General features: G+C 43.6%; 1 protein-coding gene and 1 long non-coding RNA gene across 2 annotated transcripts in view; both read right to left on the reverse strand.

Annotated features, from left to right (window-relative positions):
• Positions 1–12,750, reverse strand: part of insrb (insulin receptor b) — a 71,579-nt gene extending 58,829 nt beyond the window's left edge. The window contains exon 1 of the mRNA XM_085447848.1: positions 11,323–12,750. Coding sequence (XP_085303974.1) covers positions 11,323–11,416 — 94 coding nt within the window. The 5' untranslated portion in view covers positions 11,417–12,750. The remainder of the gene's footprint in view (positions 1–11,322) is intronic.
• A 3,567-nt stretch (positions 12,751–16,317) lies between these two features.
• LOC146679899 (uncharacterized) lies at positions 16,318–18,738 on the reverse strand. Its single transcript, XR_014918139.1, has 2 exons — positions 18,384–18,738; positions 16,318–17,604 (listed from the first exon to the last, which is right to left on the reverse strand). It is a non-coding gene; the product is annotated as an uncharacterized LOC146679899 (long non-coding RNA).
• Between the last annotated feature and the right edge of the window lie 604 nt (positions 18,739–19,342).

Below are 19,342 nucleotides of genomic sequence, written 5' to 3' on the forward strand. Positions count from 1 at the left end.
CCTCCCCCTTTTCCATTGCTCGGCCTGTGCCCGCAGTCTTGGTGCCTCCTTCCATTTACCGAAGCACAAACACGCCGCCAATCTGCAGAAACCCAGCCTCCCACCTTTAAACGTCACGTTCATATCGGTACACGCTGAGCAGCGGTGTGATCAATAAACTTTTCATTTATCAGAAATATCCCCTCATCCTGTTTGTTTTTCCATACAGAACATCTACGAGCGTGCTATATATGTATTTCTGGCATTTAATACTGACATCATGTTAATGTTCACGCAGCCCAACCAGCCAACAAATCACTGGCTGTTACCTAGCCTCTGACAGACAGGCCCCTGAGTGGAGCGTCTGTGGCCACGGCGGTATTGTAAAACGACTTCCATTCATTACGCTGTCATTTAACAGCGAGGCATAATTCAATATGGCCTCCTTTAACTATAACGGAATTAGGGACGCTTGATGCGGCCTCATAAACTGGTCACAGGCACTCCATCTCTATGTCCCCTTTCACAGCGTCTTGGCATCGGCCTCTGGCCCGTCGACAGCCTCGGCTCCACTCAGCCGCTCCTTTTACTCCGTGCTGTTTACGGGGAGGAGACTGTGTGGCCCTCTGTACTAACCAGATTTAACTTATTCACACCAAAAAGCTGAATTCCTTTCGTTCCTTTGGGTCTGACTGGACCTCGTCTCTACAGGGAAATAACGCGTCCACGGGTCGTTTGTGCAGTCGTGCTGTGACAGTTTCGATAAGGGAGACGCCGCCGGGTTTGCTCCGCAGGCCCAACTAATCAATGTTAAAGCTTAGACATAAACGTGTTCCTTCATGCTGAATAAGCCAATCGGAGCAGAGTTGTAAATCTGGGGCCCGTGGATTCACCTCCACGCTGACACACCCGTGGTGTGTTTAACATGAGGAAGCAATGAGAGCTGAAGAAGGTTACCGCTTTAGGAACATGCAGGCCGAGCAAGCATCCGAGGAAAGTTTCTGATGCTCTGGATAAAAGAAGAGTGCAGCCAAAAAAGAAAAGACTGAAACAAATTCGGCGCCGTCAGCGTTTCACGTACGTCACCGTCACACACTCTGCAGACACTTCTATTAGATACTCCTTGGTAGTACCAGACCTTGGAGGTTGGTGCACTGTGGGCATAAATGAATGCCCGTTCCAACACATAACAACCATCAGCCCGAATCGTGGCTGCAAGGCAGGATGGATGCACGCTTCCTTCTCGTTATGCCAAATTCAGACCCTACCAGCCAACTGCAGGCGCACAAACAGACTCATCAGATCAGTGATATGAATCAAACAAGCTCATGTTCTTGGCTGACAGTGGTACCTGCTGTGGTCTTCTGCTGCTGTAGCCGACCTGCTCCAAGGCTGAACGGTGCTGTGAGTTCAGAGATGCTCTTCCAAAGTATCAGGTCATCTCTGATCTCTGACATCAACAAGGCATTTTCACACTACGGTTTAAATAAAAGTGAGCCAGGATCACCACATTAAGTGTGCAATAAAAGGACCGCTTCAGGTGTTCGGTCGTGCTTGTTTTTGCACGTTCAGTTCAGCTAAACTGCAGCCTGTCTGCACTTTCAATTAAGGATCTCATTTTCTTTTCAACAGCCCAGCATCAGCAGGGCTGAACCTACAGCTGTTTTCTAATAACTCTCGTCAGTTTCCCTTAAATCCTCTGACAATATCGGTTTCTACAGGTCGAGAGTCATGACTCACTCACGTCTGTAGCTCAGCAGCTGTGAGTCATGTATCTATACACTCCCCACGGTTGGTCGTTTGATCCAGAACAAATCTGAGGCGGCTCAACTGATTAGCTGTAAACGTTCTCCAGATTTAACAAAAACGTCCCCGAGCAAACGTATTCTGGTGTTAGTAGCTCCGTTACTGCACGTGTGACTGCCTGAAGGTCACCCGTTACTCAATGAAATCATCGACACTCCTAAAACGCAGAAACAGTTCACGGTTCAGCCGATAGTTTTGTGAAGCGAGGCCAGATTCTGACTTTGGCTTCATGAAGTGGTGCAGAGGTGGAGTGAACAGAGGAGGGGATGTAATCAATTCATCCAGACAATCAAGATCAAACAGCTGTTGCCCTGCATTGTGTTATAAACCCAGCATCTTCTTTTGATTTCCACCATAAAAGCACAAACTCGCTCACTGATCAGTTCAGCTTCAGCCAGCATGACAAAGAGAACCTTTGGTCGAAAAGGTCCATCTGGAAAATGGCTGTGACCTCCTCTGCTGGAGGTGGTGCAGGTGGTAGTCTCCACCTCTGTTTCCAGCTGTTGTAACGCTGCTGCAGAGAAGTGGCTGCGCACTACAGCAGCGGTGCCCAACCCCCGGGCCGCGGGCCAGTGCGTGAGTCGTTTGGTGCCGGGCCGCGAGAATTGAGCCTTCGGTGTTAAATTTACGGTTTTCAGGGTTTTTATCGTTAACTCTGTTTCTCTGGGTCTTTCCCGTGTTGTAGTTGTGCGTCTTATTTTGAAAGAAATATTTACCCGTTACCATAGCGACCAGAGAGCATTAAGGACGCTGCTAATAAACTTACACAGTGAATTCTCATTTATTATTATATTTACAAAATGCCAACGTTTTTGTCTCGGCCGTATCATTTTGTCTTGTTGCATTTATCCACAACACCTTAACGGCCGGTCCGTGACAACAGTGTGCGTCCGTGGCCGCTGCAGGACGTTATCACAGAAGATCCGCTGCAGCTGAGGAACCGCAGTCTTTAAAGCAGGACTCCTGTGGGTGTTTGTGATCATGCAAAACTGAAGAGTGAATCACAGTCTGCATTTATCACAGGATTATTAATCAATTGCATCACTTCTTTTACTGCAGCAAGCCTGAGACAGAATTTAGCTTTAAGGTGCTGTTATTGACAGACCGTGGGCGAGTTAGGGCCCGATCAGTACAGAGCTGATTGTGGAAGGAGACAAGATGCTCACACTTCAAGTGCTTTTAAATATAAAACAATCACGAACGATTAGGTTGCTTATGGCAGACATCTGCCTTAGGTTAGAAGAGGGGGGAAAGCCACAGCTGGCACCTTAAATCCTCAGTCTCCACAATCACACATTAAAATGTATAACCGGGCTCAGTGCAGTGGGACGTGTCTTTAGACAGGAAGAGGCTGGGTCTGCAGGGTCTGTCACTTACTGCCAGCACAGCTAGTGCTGTCACCATAGCAACGCATCTCATGCTACTCGATCAGGACAAAAACAGAGACCCCAACCCGGCACACGAGTCGCCGAACACTAAACGTGTACGCGTGAGCTCTCGTAAAAAGGACACAAACATGTGCAGACACACGTAGCCACAACGCAGCAAACAACATCATCTTAGAGGGCCACGTGATGCGGCGCACAACCTGCAGGTGAACACGTTAAGCATCGCTTAGACCCAGCTGGAGCAGGCGGGGTTAATAAGAGAAAGCAAATAAAGAGAGAGGCATCAAATGGATGCTGTTCACACCTTTAAGAGGCCTGAAAGAGGAGGCTTTCCCACAGCGCAGAGCAGGTGTGTGCATGCGTGGAAGAAAGGTCTGCAGGCTGTGTGCATCTGCAGTGTGAAGGAAAACGAACGAGCCCAGGGCGGCGAACCCGCTTACCCCTGAACGTGAAACGAAGGGAAGGAAGGAGGCTCGAGTTTAAAGGAGGAGTAGAGGGAGCAGAAGCTGTCGTGGAGGAAACGTGAAAAGCTGCATCACTTTTTAACATCTTCCATTGTTTCACGTGATATTTAAAAGGCTGCCGTATCCACATCACCCAGAAATGTCAAACTCATATGGCAACAGTTCGTCTGCGTCACTTTAACCCAGACACTGGAATTAATAAAGGCTTCAACTAGAAACGTGGCCCATACACACACTGCAGGACAACATTTAATGAGGTCAGATATTAACTGTAACAGCTGAACAGAAGAGTCTTTTCCCGCCTTCTCTTTTCAAACTCAGAAGCTTTGTTCATCTTTTATGTACAGTCTATGCAGCTGTCATTCAAATGGTAAATGGCCTGTATTTATATAGCGCTTTACTCGTCCTTAAGGACCCCAAAGCGCTTTACATATCCAGTCATCCACCCATTCACACACTGGTGATGGCAGCTACATTGTAGCCACAGCCACCCTGGGGCGCACTGACAGAGGCGAGGCTGCCGGACACCAGTAGGCAACGGGTGAAGTGTCTCGCCCAAGGACACAACGACCGAGACTGTCCAAGCCGGGGCTCGAACCGGCAACCGTCCGATTACAAGACGAACTCCCAACTCTTGAGCCACGATCGCCTCAGACCACAGATGTGATTCGTTGCCTGAAATCTGTAAAAGCATTAGCTGCTAATGTTGTTGGCATTTACAGTCAGATATGTCCACCACTGATTTCTCTCTGCAGCACTCGTCACCTTCGTTTATCATTTGGTCCCTGAGCTCAGTAACTGATCTGACAGCACGACTGTGTGCTTGCAGTTACATTAACTGCCAGCAGCCTCACTGGGCGCCAAACAGACACTTTTCAGTCACATGACAGGCCTCCGTGTTCTGTCCATATCGCTCCAATGGCCTAAAGCGGGGACGTGACAGTAAATCCAGACTCGCGTGTCACAAACTGCAAAGACGTTTGATAAACGTTTCGTCTCCTGCTGGGCTTCACGTCGTCTCTGATGCAGACGTTACCATTGCTTTATAAACTGGCCCAAACAGTATTGCAGATGTACAAATCTGTAACTGGGATCAATTAAGCTGCTACGCTTTTTTTGAAAGCCAAAGAATGAGAAATCAGTTGCACGGCCTTATTCGGTTTATTGTCTCATCTGCAAAACATCCCTTTGTTGATCCCTGCGTTACGGGACTGGCTCAGCTTGGAGTTTACAGTGTGAAGTCCCCAACGGTTAAAATAGGGCAGATCCAAACAGCAACAAGGACTATCAAATCAGATTGTTGCAGCATGGCGTAACGGCGCGCTGCGTGTTCATGTGTGTGTGGGTGTGACCCCATCCCTCCCCTCTCAGCTAGACCACATTTCTGTGCAGTGAGCAGGGGTTTACATAAACGGTCACACTCCTCTATCTAGGAATGGGAGTCAGGGAGGAGGGCATCGGCTAGGCTTTGTGTTTAAAAACAACAACCTATCACGGCGCTGGCAGCCTGCGATGGGCTGGAAACACGTCACCTGATCACGGCGACGGCCGTTAGATGTTACAGCGTGGTTTCCTCTTCGTAATGAAAGGTTTATGTCGGGATCAACGCGTTTTGACTGTTTGCTTATTTTGCAAGGTGACAGCAGCGCGGCAACATTTGCCTCCTAGCATGTTACGACTGGCTAAAATTAAGATTGGGGATGATTTTTCTGACATCTGGCACTTCTGAGCAAATTCCCAGGAAATCAGTGTGGTGAGCCATCGTCCCTGAAGTCACAGTGAGCGCAAAATCATTCAGAAAGTCCGCCTAAGACTCACTTACCAAATACTTTCATGCTTTGTTCTGTTTGGAGACAGCATCTCTAAAAGCAACCTGTGTGTGGACACTAATACAGTGTTGTTAAACACACCACAGCAGCCGTTATGTTATTTTCAGTGTTTAACATCCAATAAAATCTGCTGCTCTGCTTTGGGAGGCCTTTGGCTGAAGACTGAAACTCATCGACTGTATCGATATCAACACTGGTATCGGTATCGGATACCAGTAGTGCTGGTATTGGCACAGTATTGGAAAGTCACAATACCAGTAGTAAGCATCAAAACCAGTAAAAATGCACGATTTTCATTCACCGTGATTTAAAAAAAGAATTCCAAGTAATTACATTTAATAATAATGGATTGCATTTATTGCGCTTTCACCTGTATTAAAGTTTCAAATCAGTATCATGGTGGTTGGAGACCATTTCCACATCATTGTATAATAAGCACAGGTGCACATTTCGAGGTACGAGTGCACTTGTTGCCAAATCCAGTGATCTGATTGGTCAGATCTGTTTATTCAGATGTGCAACACCTGCATTACAGACGGGAGAGTCTTTTTACGCATGAAATATTCACACAGATTTTACAGGCCTCTCTCTGGGAGAGACACCTGTCAGAGGAAACTCCTTCCCACTGTTTATATCAGCAAGCTCCTCCTTTCAGTTACTACCCACCCACCCTCGTGACCACAGGTGACAGTGGGAACGTAGCTCGACAGGTAAAGCGACAGCCTTGCTTTTACGCTCAGCTCTCCCCTCACTCGTGAGCAACACCCTAAAATTCTCCTAAACTTCTCTAATCGAGGTAGCAACTCGTTCCCAACTCAGAGTGGACCCTCCACCTCTGACCACCTACTACCTGCAGGTGTCTGAGGCTATGGTTAGTAGCCTCAGACACCTGCAGGTATGCAGTGCCAATCAGGCTTTATGTTTATTGCATTTTAAAAGTAAATCTAACATGTTAGCACAGTAATGATGTGCTGCAGAAATGCATTTACTCAGTGGCTCATCAAGCTGTGAATTTGTGGGAGTCAGAAGAGTCGTCTCGTGTTTTCCATCCCCCACTTGTTCCGCTGTTGATAAAAACTGCCGGGAACATGCACACAGTGGCAAGTTAGAAGTTGAAAGGGATACTTGGAAATAGGGCTGGGCCATATTATACCGTTCACGGTAATACCGGTATAATGTTAGGCAACGATAGGAAAATGAAATATCGCGATAGAATATGAGTAAAACGCGCATGCGCAGTGCCTTTGTTTTCATACGCACATGGCCGATTGTTGAGTGAAACAGATGAACCAGAATTGGTTTGTAAAAATGGTGCAACTTCAGTGATGTGGAACTGGTTTGGTGTTTGTCCGTCAGATACACAACAAAGCACATTTTTTTGCAGAACATGCAAGCGGCCGTTGTTATTGTCATATTTGTCGGACTAAGATGCTCTTAAATCTGGGAGTAATCTGGGTCCTAAACTCCGTATGCTTCAGGTCAAACAACACTGCAGCATCACTTAGAGTTAAAAACTGTCTAAATTCTTTCATCTTTAATAAAACGATCAGCATTGCTGCTTTACCAGGTGTAACTATGAAGTTTAACTTCCAGGCATCCATGAAAACAAAAGTTATTACATTTAACGGAGTTAGAAGTTAGCAGGAAGCTAGCGGAAGTTAGCTCGCTAGTTACCTAAGCATGATATAGCATGTTCTGACTGAGAGATTTCTGAAAAAATTCAAACGTACAGCTCTGCTATCACTTCCAACATAAATGAAGACAGGAAACTAAACAGCAGTGACGTTTGTAGGGTTACTGAAGTTGGGCTAGCTGGTATATAATGATGTGCTACGTGATCGCTAGCGACACAGCTATGTTAGCATAACATAAACAGTGAAGCTGGAGGACGAACACTAACACTTTTCCACTTATAAAAGTTAACGTGAAGGTTCCTGATGGTTAGAGACAAATACAATCACATGGCAGGATGCTGTAAACGGACCAAACGTCAGTCAGGAGAACAACTGAGATAATCCATCCACAATACGAGGTTAGTCATTAATAGACTGCAACAACATGGGAATAGAGCAGCTGCCAGAGAATTCAACATTAATGAATCAATGGTACAGAAGTGGAGGAAGCAAGAAGAATGAGTTTAATAAAGTTTGATTTATCTGACTGCTTTGTTTCGCTTGTGCAGTACGTATTTTTCGGACCATAAGGTGCACGGGATTATAAGGCACTTATAATCCCGTGCACCTTATGGTCCGAAAAATACGTACTGCACACTGCAGTTTAATGTTGCAAAGCACCTCTTTTTAACTTCAGTGGATATTATACATGGTTATGCTCAGGATATGTCAGCCCATTTCTACTGGAAATGCCTTTTAGTTAAACTTTCAGCAAGGAATTTGCATTTGCACTGTTACATTTTTATAAAGCTTTAGTGTACATAAAAACCAGCTTCTTGTTTAAGTGAAAATAAATTGAAGGTTGTCTTTTTGCACTAGTAATGTTGTGGAGTTGTATTTTGTCTCGCATCAATTATATCGTCGGTTATATCGTTATCGCAAATTTTCAAATATATATCGTGATAAATATTTTTGGCCATATCGCCCTGCTCTACTTGGAAAGATAAGAGCAAAGGAGGAAGCACTTAGCAAAGGCACCCCAACAGTTAATTTCCTGTAGCAGTACATATCGCCTTCCTGGCCAACACTCAGGACCCAGTACACAGCCGGTGGAGGCTCAGTTCATGACCCCGATTGTCCACTGCCTCTGTGAACGAGGAACCGTGCGAAATGAACGGCAGCAACTTGCAATCAACGTCGGGCCGCGATATGAAATCCTTAAAGATTCAGTGTGTTGCCAATGAAACAGGCAGCACAGGCTGTTCCAGCAAACTATGGTAAAGTGCAGGTGAATGCTAATGCTAAATTAGCCTGTACATACAGCTTTCTGTGTTTACACTTCTGTCTGACCACCTCAGACGTGAAGACTTCCTCTTCTGTCTTATCCAGAAGTCCGAGGACGTCCACACACCTGCGGTGTTTAGTCCCTTAAAATCAAACTCTTCTTTCTTTTCACTCATAAAGATGTGAAAGCAGTAATCGCACCCGGGTGCCGACCAAACAACCATACTGAGACCCTGTGGAGGACGTGGTCTCAGCAGCGTCTGTTTACCAACGTGAACCGACCTCAATCCGAACCGACAAGCAGGTTTACGCTGCAGGTTTGAGGAGGAATAACATTTCATAAGGATGAAGGTACTTTTAAATCGCAAAGGTCTGTACAGGTTTGCAACCAGCCGTGAAATGAATGTAAATTATCCATGTTGCTCCCGCCTCAGACACGCAAACTGAACGTTCTCGTGTGGTGACGTAGTGATGCATTTGGGTTCACTTGGATTTTTCTGCGTCAGGAAAAAAGCCACAAGTTTCACTTATTAACTGATGCGGACCAGAGGAAACGACCTCCGAGCGTGAAAACACGCCAACGCAGGCTTTTGTCAAAACAAACTGCCCATTTAAAAATGAAAAGAAACACCCATAAACATGCGGATGAAGCCTAATACAGTGTTCTCATCAACGCACACACAAATAAATATAAATAGAAAACATACATTGCCAGGAAGTAGGCTGGCCAGTAGCTGAAAAATGAGATCCTGCAGACAGCAAAGGGTGGCTGGGGCACATACTCGAAGTGAAACACACACACACCTACATGGTGGGCCACTTCAAAGACATTCCACAACGTGCACAGCATTGTCGGAAAATGCCAACGTGCACTTCACTGAAGAGTGCCTGAGTGTCCAAAAGGGGCTACAGACAAACTCGCAGACAAATGGAGGCCGAGCCTCGATTTTTACAACAGCACGCGGTTCTCCATTAGCTGAGCTGTCAGAGCAACTCTTCAACTGCTCCTCCTGAATAAATGACACCGCTCTGGAGATTTGATTGAGACCGCAAGAGGGGAAGAGCCAATCTGTGCGACCACGCTGGTTAAAGAAACACAGCCGTGCACGTATGTATATTCATACATGCTCACAAGCAGCACAGCCGTGCCTGACGGGGGCCAGAAGTGGGCAGTTGCACAACTTGTTTTTCACAAGTCAGACCAGGAGACAGCTCAGCGGCAACATCTGAACAACCTTTCCTGATTAACTGTGACAAATGGGCCAATCACAATCAAACAACAGCCTGTGAAAGCTGATTTGTTACATGTTTTCTGAGGTGCAGTCGGCTACGGCGTGGGTTATTTATCAGGACGGCTTCTTCTCGTTCTTGTGTCTGAGATGGAGGTATCAGGCAGCATGTGGATCCAGAATGAAATATTCAAAGTATTTTGGTTGTTGCCCCGACCCCACCCCCTTTTTTTTGGCGTAAACATCTCAAAAGTGCCAAATATGGTCACTTCCCAGAGTCCTCACAGCCAATGACATGTACCCCATTCCCTGAGAGAGAGACGCGAGAGAGGGAAAAAAATAAAAAAGACCAGGAAGGAGGGGTACCAGCAGCCCGTCTCATAAGACCCCCTTTCAGGGGCCTCTGTTCTGTCTGCATACATGACCTGTGTAAAGTAGCCACATCGTTTCCTTTGAACCTGGCCGGCGGGAGCCATTTTAAGCAACACAACCTGAAGCTTGGAGAGTCCCACCATTGCTGACAAAAAGAAAAACAACAGGTTCCACTTTATGAATGGGTGCCCACACATTTACGTGGTCGACCTGCTCACTTGGACCAAGTTCACACACCCAAAAAAACAAAACACTGAGGCTTGGGCAACACGTCGTCCAAAAATCACTGAACACAAATCTCACAAGGATTAATGTGGGCCAAAGGTTAAACCGCTGACAAACACCCAAAATGTTCAATAATTGATTTCACGGGCGCTCCAGACTTTGTTTGTCTCATTCATTCATTTAATTTGAGATATAAGACACAAGTGACCTATTATACAGAGAAATGCATCATCTAATGCGGCCTCACAGCTGGCCCTGCAATTCTCATTTCACTGAGATCACCCTTAAAAATAAGAAATAACACAAATAAGAAATACCAGAGTGGGCAACAGTGCTCATTAACTTCATTCGGCCCATAAAATGTGGGCTCAAGTATGGTGCACGGTGTCCCTGTGTTAAAGCACCAGCTGAAAACAAAACAGCGCACAGCTGGATCGTGTTTAATCTGTGGCAATGCACATCTGTATAGCTGTAATCACCATCCGCGCTAATTCATTGATAAAAAGAAATAAAACCGAGGCGCAGACTCTGGGGAGGAAGATCTGGAGCGGAAGGCAGATGGAGGCTGTCCCGCCACCTATGCGGACACTTCTCAGCGGCTAATTTGTTTACATCCAGGCTGCGTGTGCGCGTGAGAGGCCTAGCAAGCCTCGCAGGGCCAATCCTGCCGCCCCCAGTTTAGGCTCGCTGCCGCGGACCACCCTCGTCCAGTTACAGCCACTAATCTGACCCTCGGGTGGCGCATTTAGCGCGGGCCGCTAAAATATGTACCTTTAAGAGCCGGCGCGAGAGGGGCGGGGTTTATTAGCCGATAATTAATATTTGTGCGCCAAGTTATCAGCCACACGCACAAAACTGAAATTACGAGCCCCTTAATTAGACCTGGAGGAGAATCTGAGCATGCGCCAAAATGAAAGCAACAGTCCCGTGACTCACATTATCACGCTGATTGATAAAAAGAAGAAAATGCCCCCCCAGCAGTGACTGCAAGGTTCAAGAAAAACACACTATTGTTCATGTTATAATGCAAACATCTGCGCTTAGGACAGGGTCATTTCCCGCGAACACACACTTCACACTCACGTGAAGTTATGAGTTATAAGAAGTCATTAAAAAAATGAAATAATACTCACTTTCTCCTTTTATTAGTCCACACTGGCATATAATGCAGGTGCACATGATAAACAACACCATCTGTGCTCGCAGTTTAAGCGTCAGCCGCCTCATTTTGGCTGGAGGATAAGTTATGCTCGCTTCTTGAAGTCGTTCAAAAAAAAATTCCAATCTTCAGGGAGAAATGTTTAAAGTGAACTAAGAAATTGCTAAAAACTTAAAAAGGTCCAATAAAGCCAGCCGATTTGAGGTTTCCTCCCCCTGTAAGGGGGTTATAAATTGATAACTGTCTTCTGTGCCAAATGTGTTATGTACGTGAGACACTAAATAACGTGATCCTGGGTTCTGGCGACACATGTGCGAGTAAAAAATTTCATTTTCCAGAAGTGAAGTCGACAGTCCACGTTCATCTGTTTGATTTTGGTGCCCCGCTAAATCAAGGGGGGAAATGTTATTATTATTATTATTATTATTATTATTATTATTATTAATAATAATAATAATAATCCCACACACAGACAGAGCTAGTTTGGAGATCCCCTAAGAAGGTCCGCTGGCCCCGGGCTCATTTCCCTGTAATGTGCCGCTCCAGTGAGGGAGGACCCCGGGAGGTATTTCAAAAACAAAACGCTGTTTTCCTCACGCAGACACGCGCTGGAGTTGTGAATAGCACCCCCAAAAAAACACAGGCAGCCTTTGAGCTCTCGTTTTCTTTCAGAAGTCTTTATATCACCTCCTGGTGTCTTCACACAAGCTCGTCTCCCTTTTCTTTGAGCAGGGAGCACATCCCAGGAAACTCCGGCAGGAAAAACGTGCAGCTTTCCTCGCTTCGACCTCCCTCTGAACTCCTTCAACCCCGCTGACCACCGCAAGCCCGTAAAAACGACAAAACGGCGGAGAGGGGAAAACTAACCTGGAAAGGTTTGAAAAAACGCCACTTTGCTCTCACATTCCCCGCGAGGAGTAAAAGAAGCCAGAAAATAACAACAACAATGCCCGCATTCACCGTGCACGCTGCCGCCGTGAGGTGAGGGAAGTCGCCACACCACGCCGCCCGTTCCTTCCCTCAGATTAACGTTAGCTGGAGGGGACTAAACGGCTAACGTTAGCTAGCTAATCCAAAACAAACGAGGTTTCGGTGTCGGCGACGAGAGTTCAAAATCAGAATAAAATCAAAAACACGCTTAAAGTGAACAGTCCGAGTCCGCCAGCCCAGAAGAAAAGGACAGGAGAAAAAAACGATGAGGTAACGATACGTAAAAAAGACTTAAAAAGACGGGTCAAGTGTAAAAACTTGGATTCCCGTTTAGCGATCGCTCTCCCTCAGGTTCCCCCTCTTTCCGTCTCTCTCTCTGCGAGCCTCCCCACCAGTAAACAAGTCCTGCCAGTCACCTCAGCTGGGCCACGCAGGGTCTGCGGGAAAACCCGGGACGGAGCGCTTTGTGACACTGCGCTGCTCACTGCGCTCGCCGTCCTCGCATAGCAACACGTTTTATTACAAAAGCAGACACAACACAGGGAAATAATTAAAAAATATATAATTAATGTGGAATAAAATCAGATGAAGCAGAGCGAAGAGTCTGTGGACAAAATAATAGGAACACACTAGCCCAGACCAGTTTTACAGCTGCAGCAAATTATTTTCAAATTCTCTGCCTTTTATTTTATTAATAAACTGTTAATTAGCCCATCGGGAAAAAAAAACAAAAACAAAAGAAAAGCAAATAAACGCATTACTTTCTGTAACATAAATGAATAGAGCTGATATTTAGATTAAATTTAGGGGTTTTTTTATAAAATGAGAGAGCCACCCAAAAAAACCCAGTCAGTATCTTACCCACTATTCACTATATTTTACCAACATGCCCTTTAGACAGACAGATAGGAAAAGATCACTTTATCTTTTTATTGAAGTAATATTTTGTACTTTAAATTACCAAAATAGCTTTCCTATACTGCAGGTAATCCCTTATACAAACATACTCTACACTCACCGGCCCCTTCGGTAATTACACCTGTTTAGCTGCTCAATAACGCAAATATCTAATCGGGGCTAGCAACTCCTGATGACCTGCTGAAGTTCAACGTGAGCAACAGAATGGGGGAAAAGGTGATTGTTGGTGCCAGACGGGCGAGTCTGAATATTTAAGAAACTGCTGATTTGGGATTTTCCTGCACGATCATCTCTAGGGTTTACAGAGAATATGCTTAAAAATGCCTTGTTGTTTGGCCCGACTGCTTGGAGCTGATAACAAGGCAACAGTAAATCACATAAGCACTTGCTACAACATGCAGAAGAGCATCTCTGAATGCACAATATGAAGCAGATGGACTACAGCAGCAGAAGACCACACCGGGTCATTCTTGTCAGCTGAGAACAGGAAACTTCAGTCCACACAGGCTCACTCAAACTGGACAACAGAAGATTTGTAAAATGTTTCCTGGTCTGATGAGTCTTCACATCTGCTGCGACATTTGAATGGCAGTGTGGGAATTTGGTGTGAGCAACATTAAATCTTGGATTCGTCCTGCCTTCAATCATTAGTTCAGGCGGGCTGTGTTCATGTAATGGTGTGGGAGATCATTTTTTGGCACACTTTGGATCTCTGAGCATAATTTAAACACCACATCCTACCAGTGTATAGTTGGTGACCAGGTCCATCTCTTTCTGACCTCAGTATACCATCATCTGGTTGTGCTTCTATCAGGATAAGATGCCATGTCAGTTCATCAAGTTCAAATAATCTCAAACTGTTTTCTTGAACGTGACTGTACTCAAAAGACTTCCACAGTCACCAGACATCAATCCAGTAGAGCAGGATGTGGTGGAAATTCCCACTGTGGATGTACAGCTGACAGACCTCAGCAGGACCGACCAAAATCTCTGAGGAACATTTCCAGCAACTTGTTGAAGGCAATCCTGAAGACAAAGGGTGGTCTGGAGAACGTGTACCTAAAGAAGTGGCCACCAATAATACACTGTACATGATGAGCCAATCAGGCGCTTGTTATTACACCTATACCATTCTGATAGAGATGATCAGGAACCCCTCCACCTCACTCATGAAAGCCACTGCTCAAGCAAACACTCACATTTATATTTGATTACCTGAGCTGGCCCAGCGCTTATTAAAGACATCACACAACAGGATCGTAGTGCCTGATGGGAACATTGGTCCCATTGTCATACACCAGTGACACTGTGGGCTAAACAAAGTCTGGCACCGAGGAGTGTAAACATTACACGCTGCCCAGGTTTTGGCAGCCAGAACATACCTGCAGTAAGAAAGCTAACATTGTTCCCTCAGGTTTGCATAGCAAATATCCTTATAATGAAACCAGCACTATTGACGAGGCTTGTCCTCACACAATACCTGGAAGTTTTTTTGTTTTTCCTTTTCCTCCTACGGGAAAGCCGACTTCTGCCACAGTTTTTATCCACCTGAAACCAGGGCTGATATTTGTATAGAGCAGAACAACGGCTTCTTATTTATCACACAGAGGTGCAGTGTGTGTGCTTGGATGGGTACAAACTGCTCTGCTCCACTAAAGGCTTGTGGCGCGGGCTCGTTGTTAATCTTAGGAATGTTGTTACCCGGTGAACAGAGTAAATGAGGTCTTAGTGAGATTAAATGTCACAGGTCTGAAGGACTAAGTTTGTGGAATCTACTCCAAACAGATCTCTTTGTGGTGGTCACGCTGTCTGACGCCAGCTGGAGGCACGCACATGCCTCCTCTCCTCACGCTTGTCCCGCTCGCTCTCAGGTGCTGTGCGTAGCGCCAGTTTATTTTCTTTTTCAGTGGGAGCAGAATAGGTTGAGTGAATGGCTTTTTATCCCACTAACCTACCTAGAGTGCTGTTAGATGAGTCTACACATGCAGCTCCTGCTCTGTACTATGAATTCATTTGAGTAGCACCAAAAATAACCGCCAACTGCAAATGTCAAACAAGGACAAAGGGACACAACGTTGTGAACAAATAGGATTAAATCTGACCCGAGAGGCCAAGTGAACGGAGCTTTGTGCTACATCGGATGAACGTAACACACTTCTGAGGTCGTAAGGCTTTTTTCCGAGCTTTTGAAATTCCTCCTTATTTTCTCACCTCTCGCTCACAGTCAGAGCTCTCCACTGAGATATTGTGAAGCAGTAGCGCCTGCCGTGGATGGAGTGACATTTCTCTTTTTATCACAATGTCAGGGAAAAATTGAGTTTCCACCTGTCATTCAGACTAGATGACATACAGTCATGGCTGAACCTCGACTCCCACTGCATCAGAAACACTATTCCTCAAGCCTCCTTCTTTATTGTATTTCTTCCTCTGGAAAACCGGCTCCCATATCCACATAGAAAACTGTCAGTGTTGCCACAACAAAAGATAAGAATTTCCTTTCTTTCTTTTTTCTAAATCAAGGTCTGTTTTGTTCACTCAGGTTCTAAAACAGTATCTGAAGTATAAACAAGTCAAGTGTTATTTTCAGCCAGACAGTCTTCTTTGTAAAACCCAAAACAGAAATGTCCTCAAGCAGGAGGCGACTGTGCCGAAGTTCAGCACGAAGGCCAGAGCTCCGGTTTACCAACGACTCCTGCAAAGCTTCTCTATGGGTACACTGTAAAAAGAATAACCCTATTCAAATAAAAAAAAATGATGTCCAATTGTCACATCCAAAATATTTGGCTTCAGAGAATCCAAATTGAGTCACTTGATTTGACCTGATACTTTTATGTTGATATAAACAATATTACTAGACTTGACTGAAACTTTAAATTTTGCATTGATCCAAATTGATTTTTTTACATAGAACCATATTTTAATTATTGAACCAAGCTAATATATTGAAATTTAACCAACCTAATGTATTCACATCGAACCAAATTAACATGAACTAATATGTTTGTGTTGAAGCCAGGTAATTGATTTACATATATTCAAACTATATTTTTTACATTTCATTTTATTTCAGTTCAAAAATGCTCTGCATTTCCTATAAAAAACAAGACAGTTGGCCAACCAATTATTTCAAAATTATTTATTGTTCCAAACCATTTTAACTATAATCAATAGAGAGGATTAGTAATATACAGATTTAGTGCTACGGCAGAAATGATTAGAGAAATGTTTGTTTTATAAAACCTGCAATCTTTTGAAAACCAGTATAAAACCTGCAACCTGTCTAAAACTGGCATAAAACCATTATAAAAACTCTTTTTAAACCAATTTGCAAGTACTCAAAAATGTTTATATGTGCACTGTGCCTGTACAATGTAAAAAAAAATCTACACATGTATCAATGAAATCAACTTAAATCTCCCTTTCAAATGGGTGTTCTTATAATTTTTGAATGTAGAATACCACTGCAGGCCAACCAAGAAAATAACCAAGCACACATGCACATGCATGTGCACATACACATGCACACATGCATGCAAACACACCACTGTGCAGTGTTAAGTTCACAATTAAGTTTGCGAATCTTAGAGGTCATCTTGTTAAAGTCAAGCTCCATCATAATCTTTTGAAGAGCCTCAAAGGTGAACCTGAATCCTCGTGGATATTCCATATTAAGAGCATAACAGAGTCCAAAGACCATTGCCACTCCAGCTGCCACAGAAGGCAACTCATTCAGGACTTCCACACCATCAATGATTATCCCGATGTCTCGACGCTGATGTAGGAGGCTTGAGTTGTCCCTGAAGATGAAGAGTGCCATGGTGGTTACTCTGCAGCTCTTCCTCAGCTTCATCTTTCTGGGATATCTTGAGGTAAAATATGGAACAAAATGTACAAGTGAAGAACTGAAGTCTGGCACACCTGATAAATCTTTGACCATAATAAACTACTATTTTGATAGTTGTTTGGTCACAGACTATTAGAACAATTATTTGACTAATCAGATTGTGAATTGCATAATCATTAAATTAAATCAATGGTGGAAAATTTTCATAAATGTTCCACAAAGCCCAAGAAAAAAAAGAAAACAATACAGAACCCTAAGATATTAACTTGATGAGTTGATTAATCGTTGCTGTCCTACATTAATCACTGCATTTAATAGCAGAGTTGTCAAATTTACATCAAGAGACTGCATCTCATGTAGAGACAGAACAGATATGGACATACCATGTATTCTTTTATCAAGTCCTCAACACATCAGCAAGGTGAATGAGAGGATAATGATGGAGGGTCTAGATTATTATGAAATGTTTAAAAAGGATGTGCAGTGTAAATGCAAAATGATACCTGTTCAGATTAAATGAAAATGTATGCTTCAGCCATGGAATGGATGGAGCGATCTGTGGTTCTGAAAGCATACAGAAAAAAAAGAATAATGTTACTTCTCTATAAAACACATTACATAGAAAAACCAAGAAATACGTAACATGACATACACATCCTTATAAAAAGCTAGTACTATAATTTGATTTAGGTTTACCAAACAGTCTACAGACCAGCCATTAGCAACTAAGTTTGGCATAGGGTCAATTTAATGCTGTTAAAATTAAAATTTCTTCAGAAAATGCACATTTTTCCGAGCCGCGCCTGAAAGTCAATTGAAGGAATTAGTCTTATGTCATTGATCTTATATGCTGGCGTGTTATTTCTGTCTCTAAATCATGCACATTAATAATTATCTTTTGCGCTCGGTGTACACACACATAACACACAGATATTTATATGAAGAGAGACAAACGTGCGCGCACAAACACAAGCTTGTGTCTAGAAACCGCGAGCTCACCAGAAAAATTCAAACGAAGCGGAGCACGGAGTTATACTATGAATGTTATGAACTATGAACTTATGCTAGCTAGCTGTATCCACCACCGATGCATCGTGGTAACGCTAGCTAGTTAGTATACTGGTAAAAAACGGCTTTTTGCCTAACTTGCATTCCTGACTGTGATGGTCGGTTTCTGGTAACCAGTTCTAACATTGCGCAGGATAGCTAGCTAGCTTGTAGCTAGCAGCTACAATCATGCAAAAATTAGGGGTGGCTGTCGACCCAGCTTAAATGGGGTTATTTTCTGCGATTTTGGCAATACAAATTATAAAAGCTTTTGTAACACACTTGGCTTTACTTACGTTTATTTTCAGATGAAATTAATCAAAGATGTGACATGATGTTTCCAGCAGCCATGCAGAATAAAAATGGGTCCCGGTCTATTTCTGGTGGGCGTGTTCAAGTGCAAATCACTTTGACTCAAATTAAAGATATTATCTGTTCAACATGAAAAGAAATATATGTTTTGAGAGAAATCAAAAACTTTGCGTTGTGTCCTTTGTACAGATATTTAGTTTCATCCAAATCAAAAGTGGTATTTTAAAATGCAAAAAGAAAGGGTTTCACAATCAAATCAATGATTTTATTCTGTTTTGAATGGCACTTATTAGATTGAATGAATGACTGCATGTTAGACTTTTTTCAGTGTAGAAATCTGTGCCATCAGAAACTGAATTTGAATAAGTTAAATTTGAATTTGAATTGCTCAGATTGAATCTGAATTGTAACTTGAATAAATGCTTTTGAAAACTGAATTTGAATTAGTCTAATTTGAAATTGAATTTATGGTTTGAAAATGAATTGATTTGCTTTGAAACTGCATTTTATCCTTTAAAAATTCAGCTCTCGAATAATTTCAGTTTCACTTCTCACCATTCAGTTTCAGTTCTACAATTCAATTTCAGTTCCAAAATTCAGTTTTTTGGAACTTACATCCGGTTCCGGTTCAAGCGCAGATTAATAGAACTACGTTTTACTAGCGGACCGAAAGTGTTACTGACGGGAATCTACAGCGTCTTGAGCTGAATTAAGACTTCAGAAGTCATTCGTCATGTCAAATGACCAGCAGATAAACTCTCAGGTTGGTAATAAATGTATTACATGTATAAGAACAAGCGTCATGTTAACAAATGATAGCCGTAAGGTAACTTTTATGCTTATTGTAGCTGTTAGCTAAAAACGCTAATTTAGCGTAGTTTGCCCTGAATTCAGCTTTGACAACAAATATGATCGACTGTTTCTAGTAGAATTCCAAAGTTGT

Source organism: Copadichromis virginalis, linkage group LG23 (assembly GCF_057382275.1).
Source record: "Copadichromis virginalis isolate Kocher_CV1m ecotype Utaka linkage group LG23, C_Virginalis_male_GT1.1, whole genome shotgun sequence".
Lineage (NCBI taxonomy): Eukaryota > Metazoa > Chordata > Actinopteri > Cichliformes > Cichlidae > Copadichromis > Copadichromis virginalis.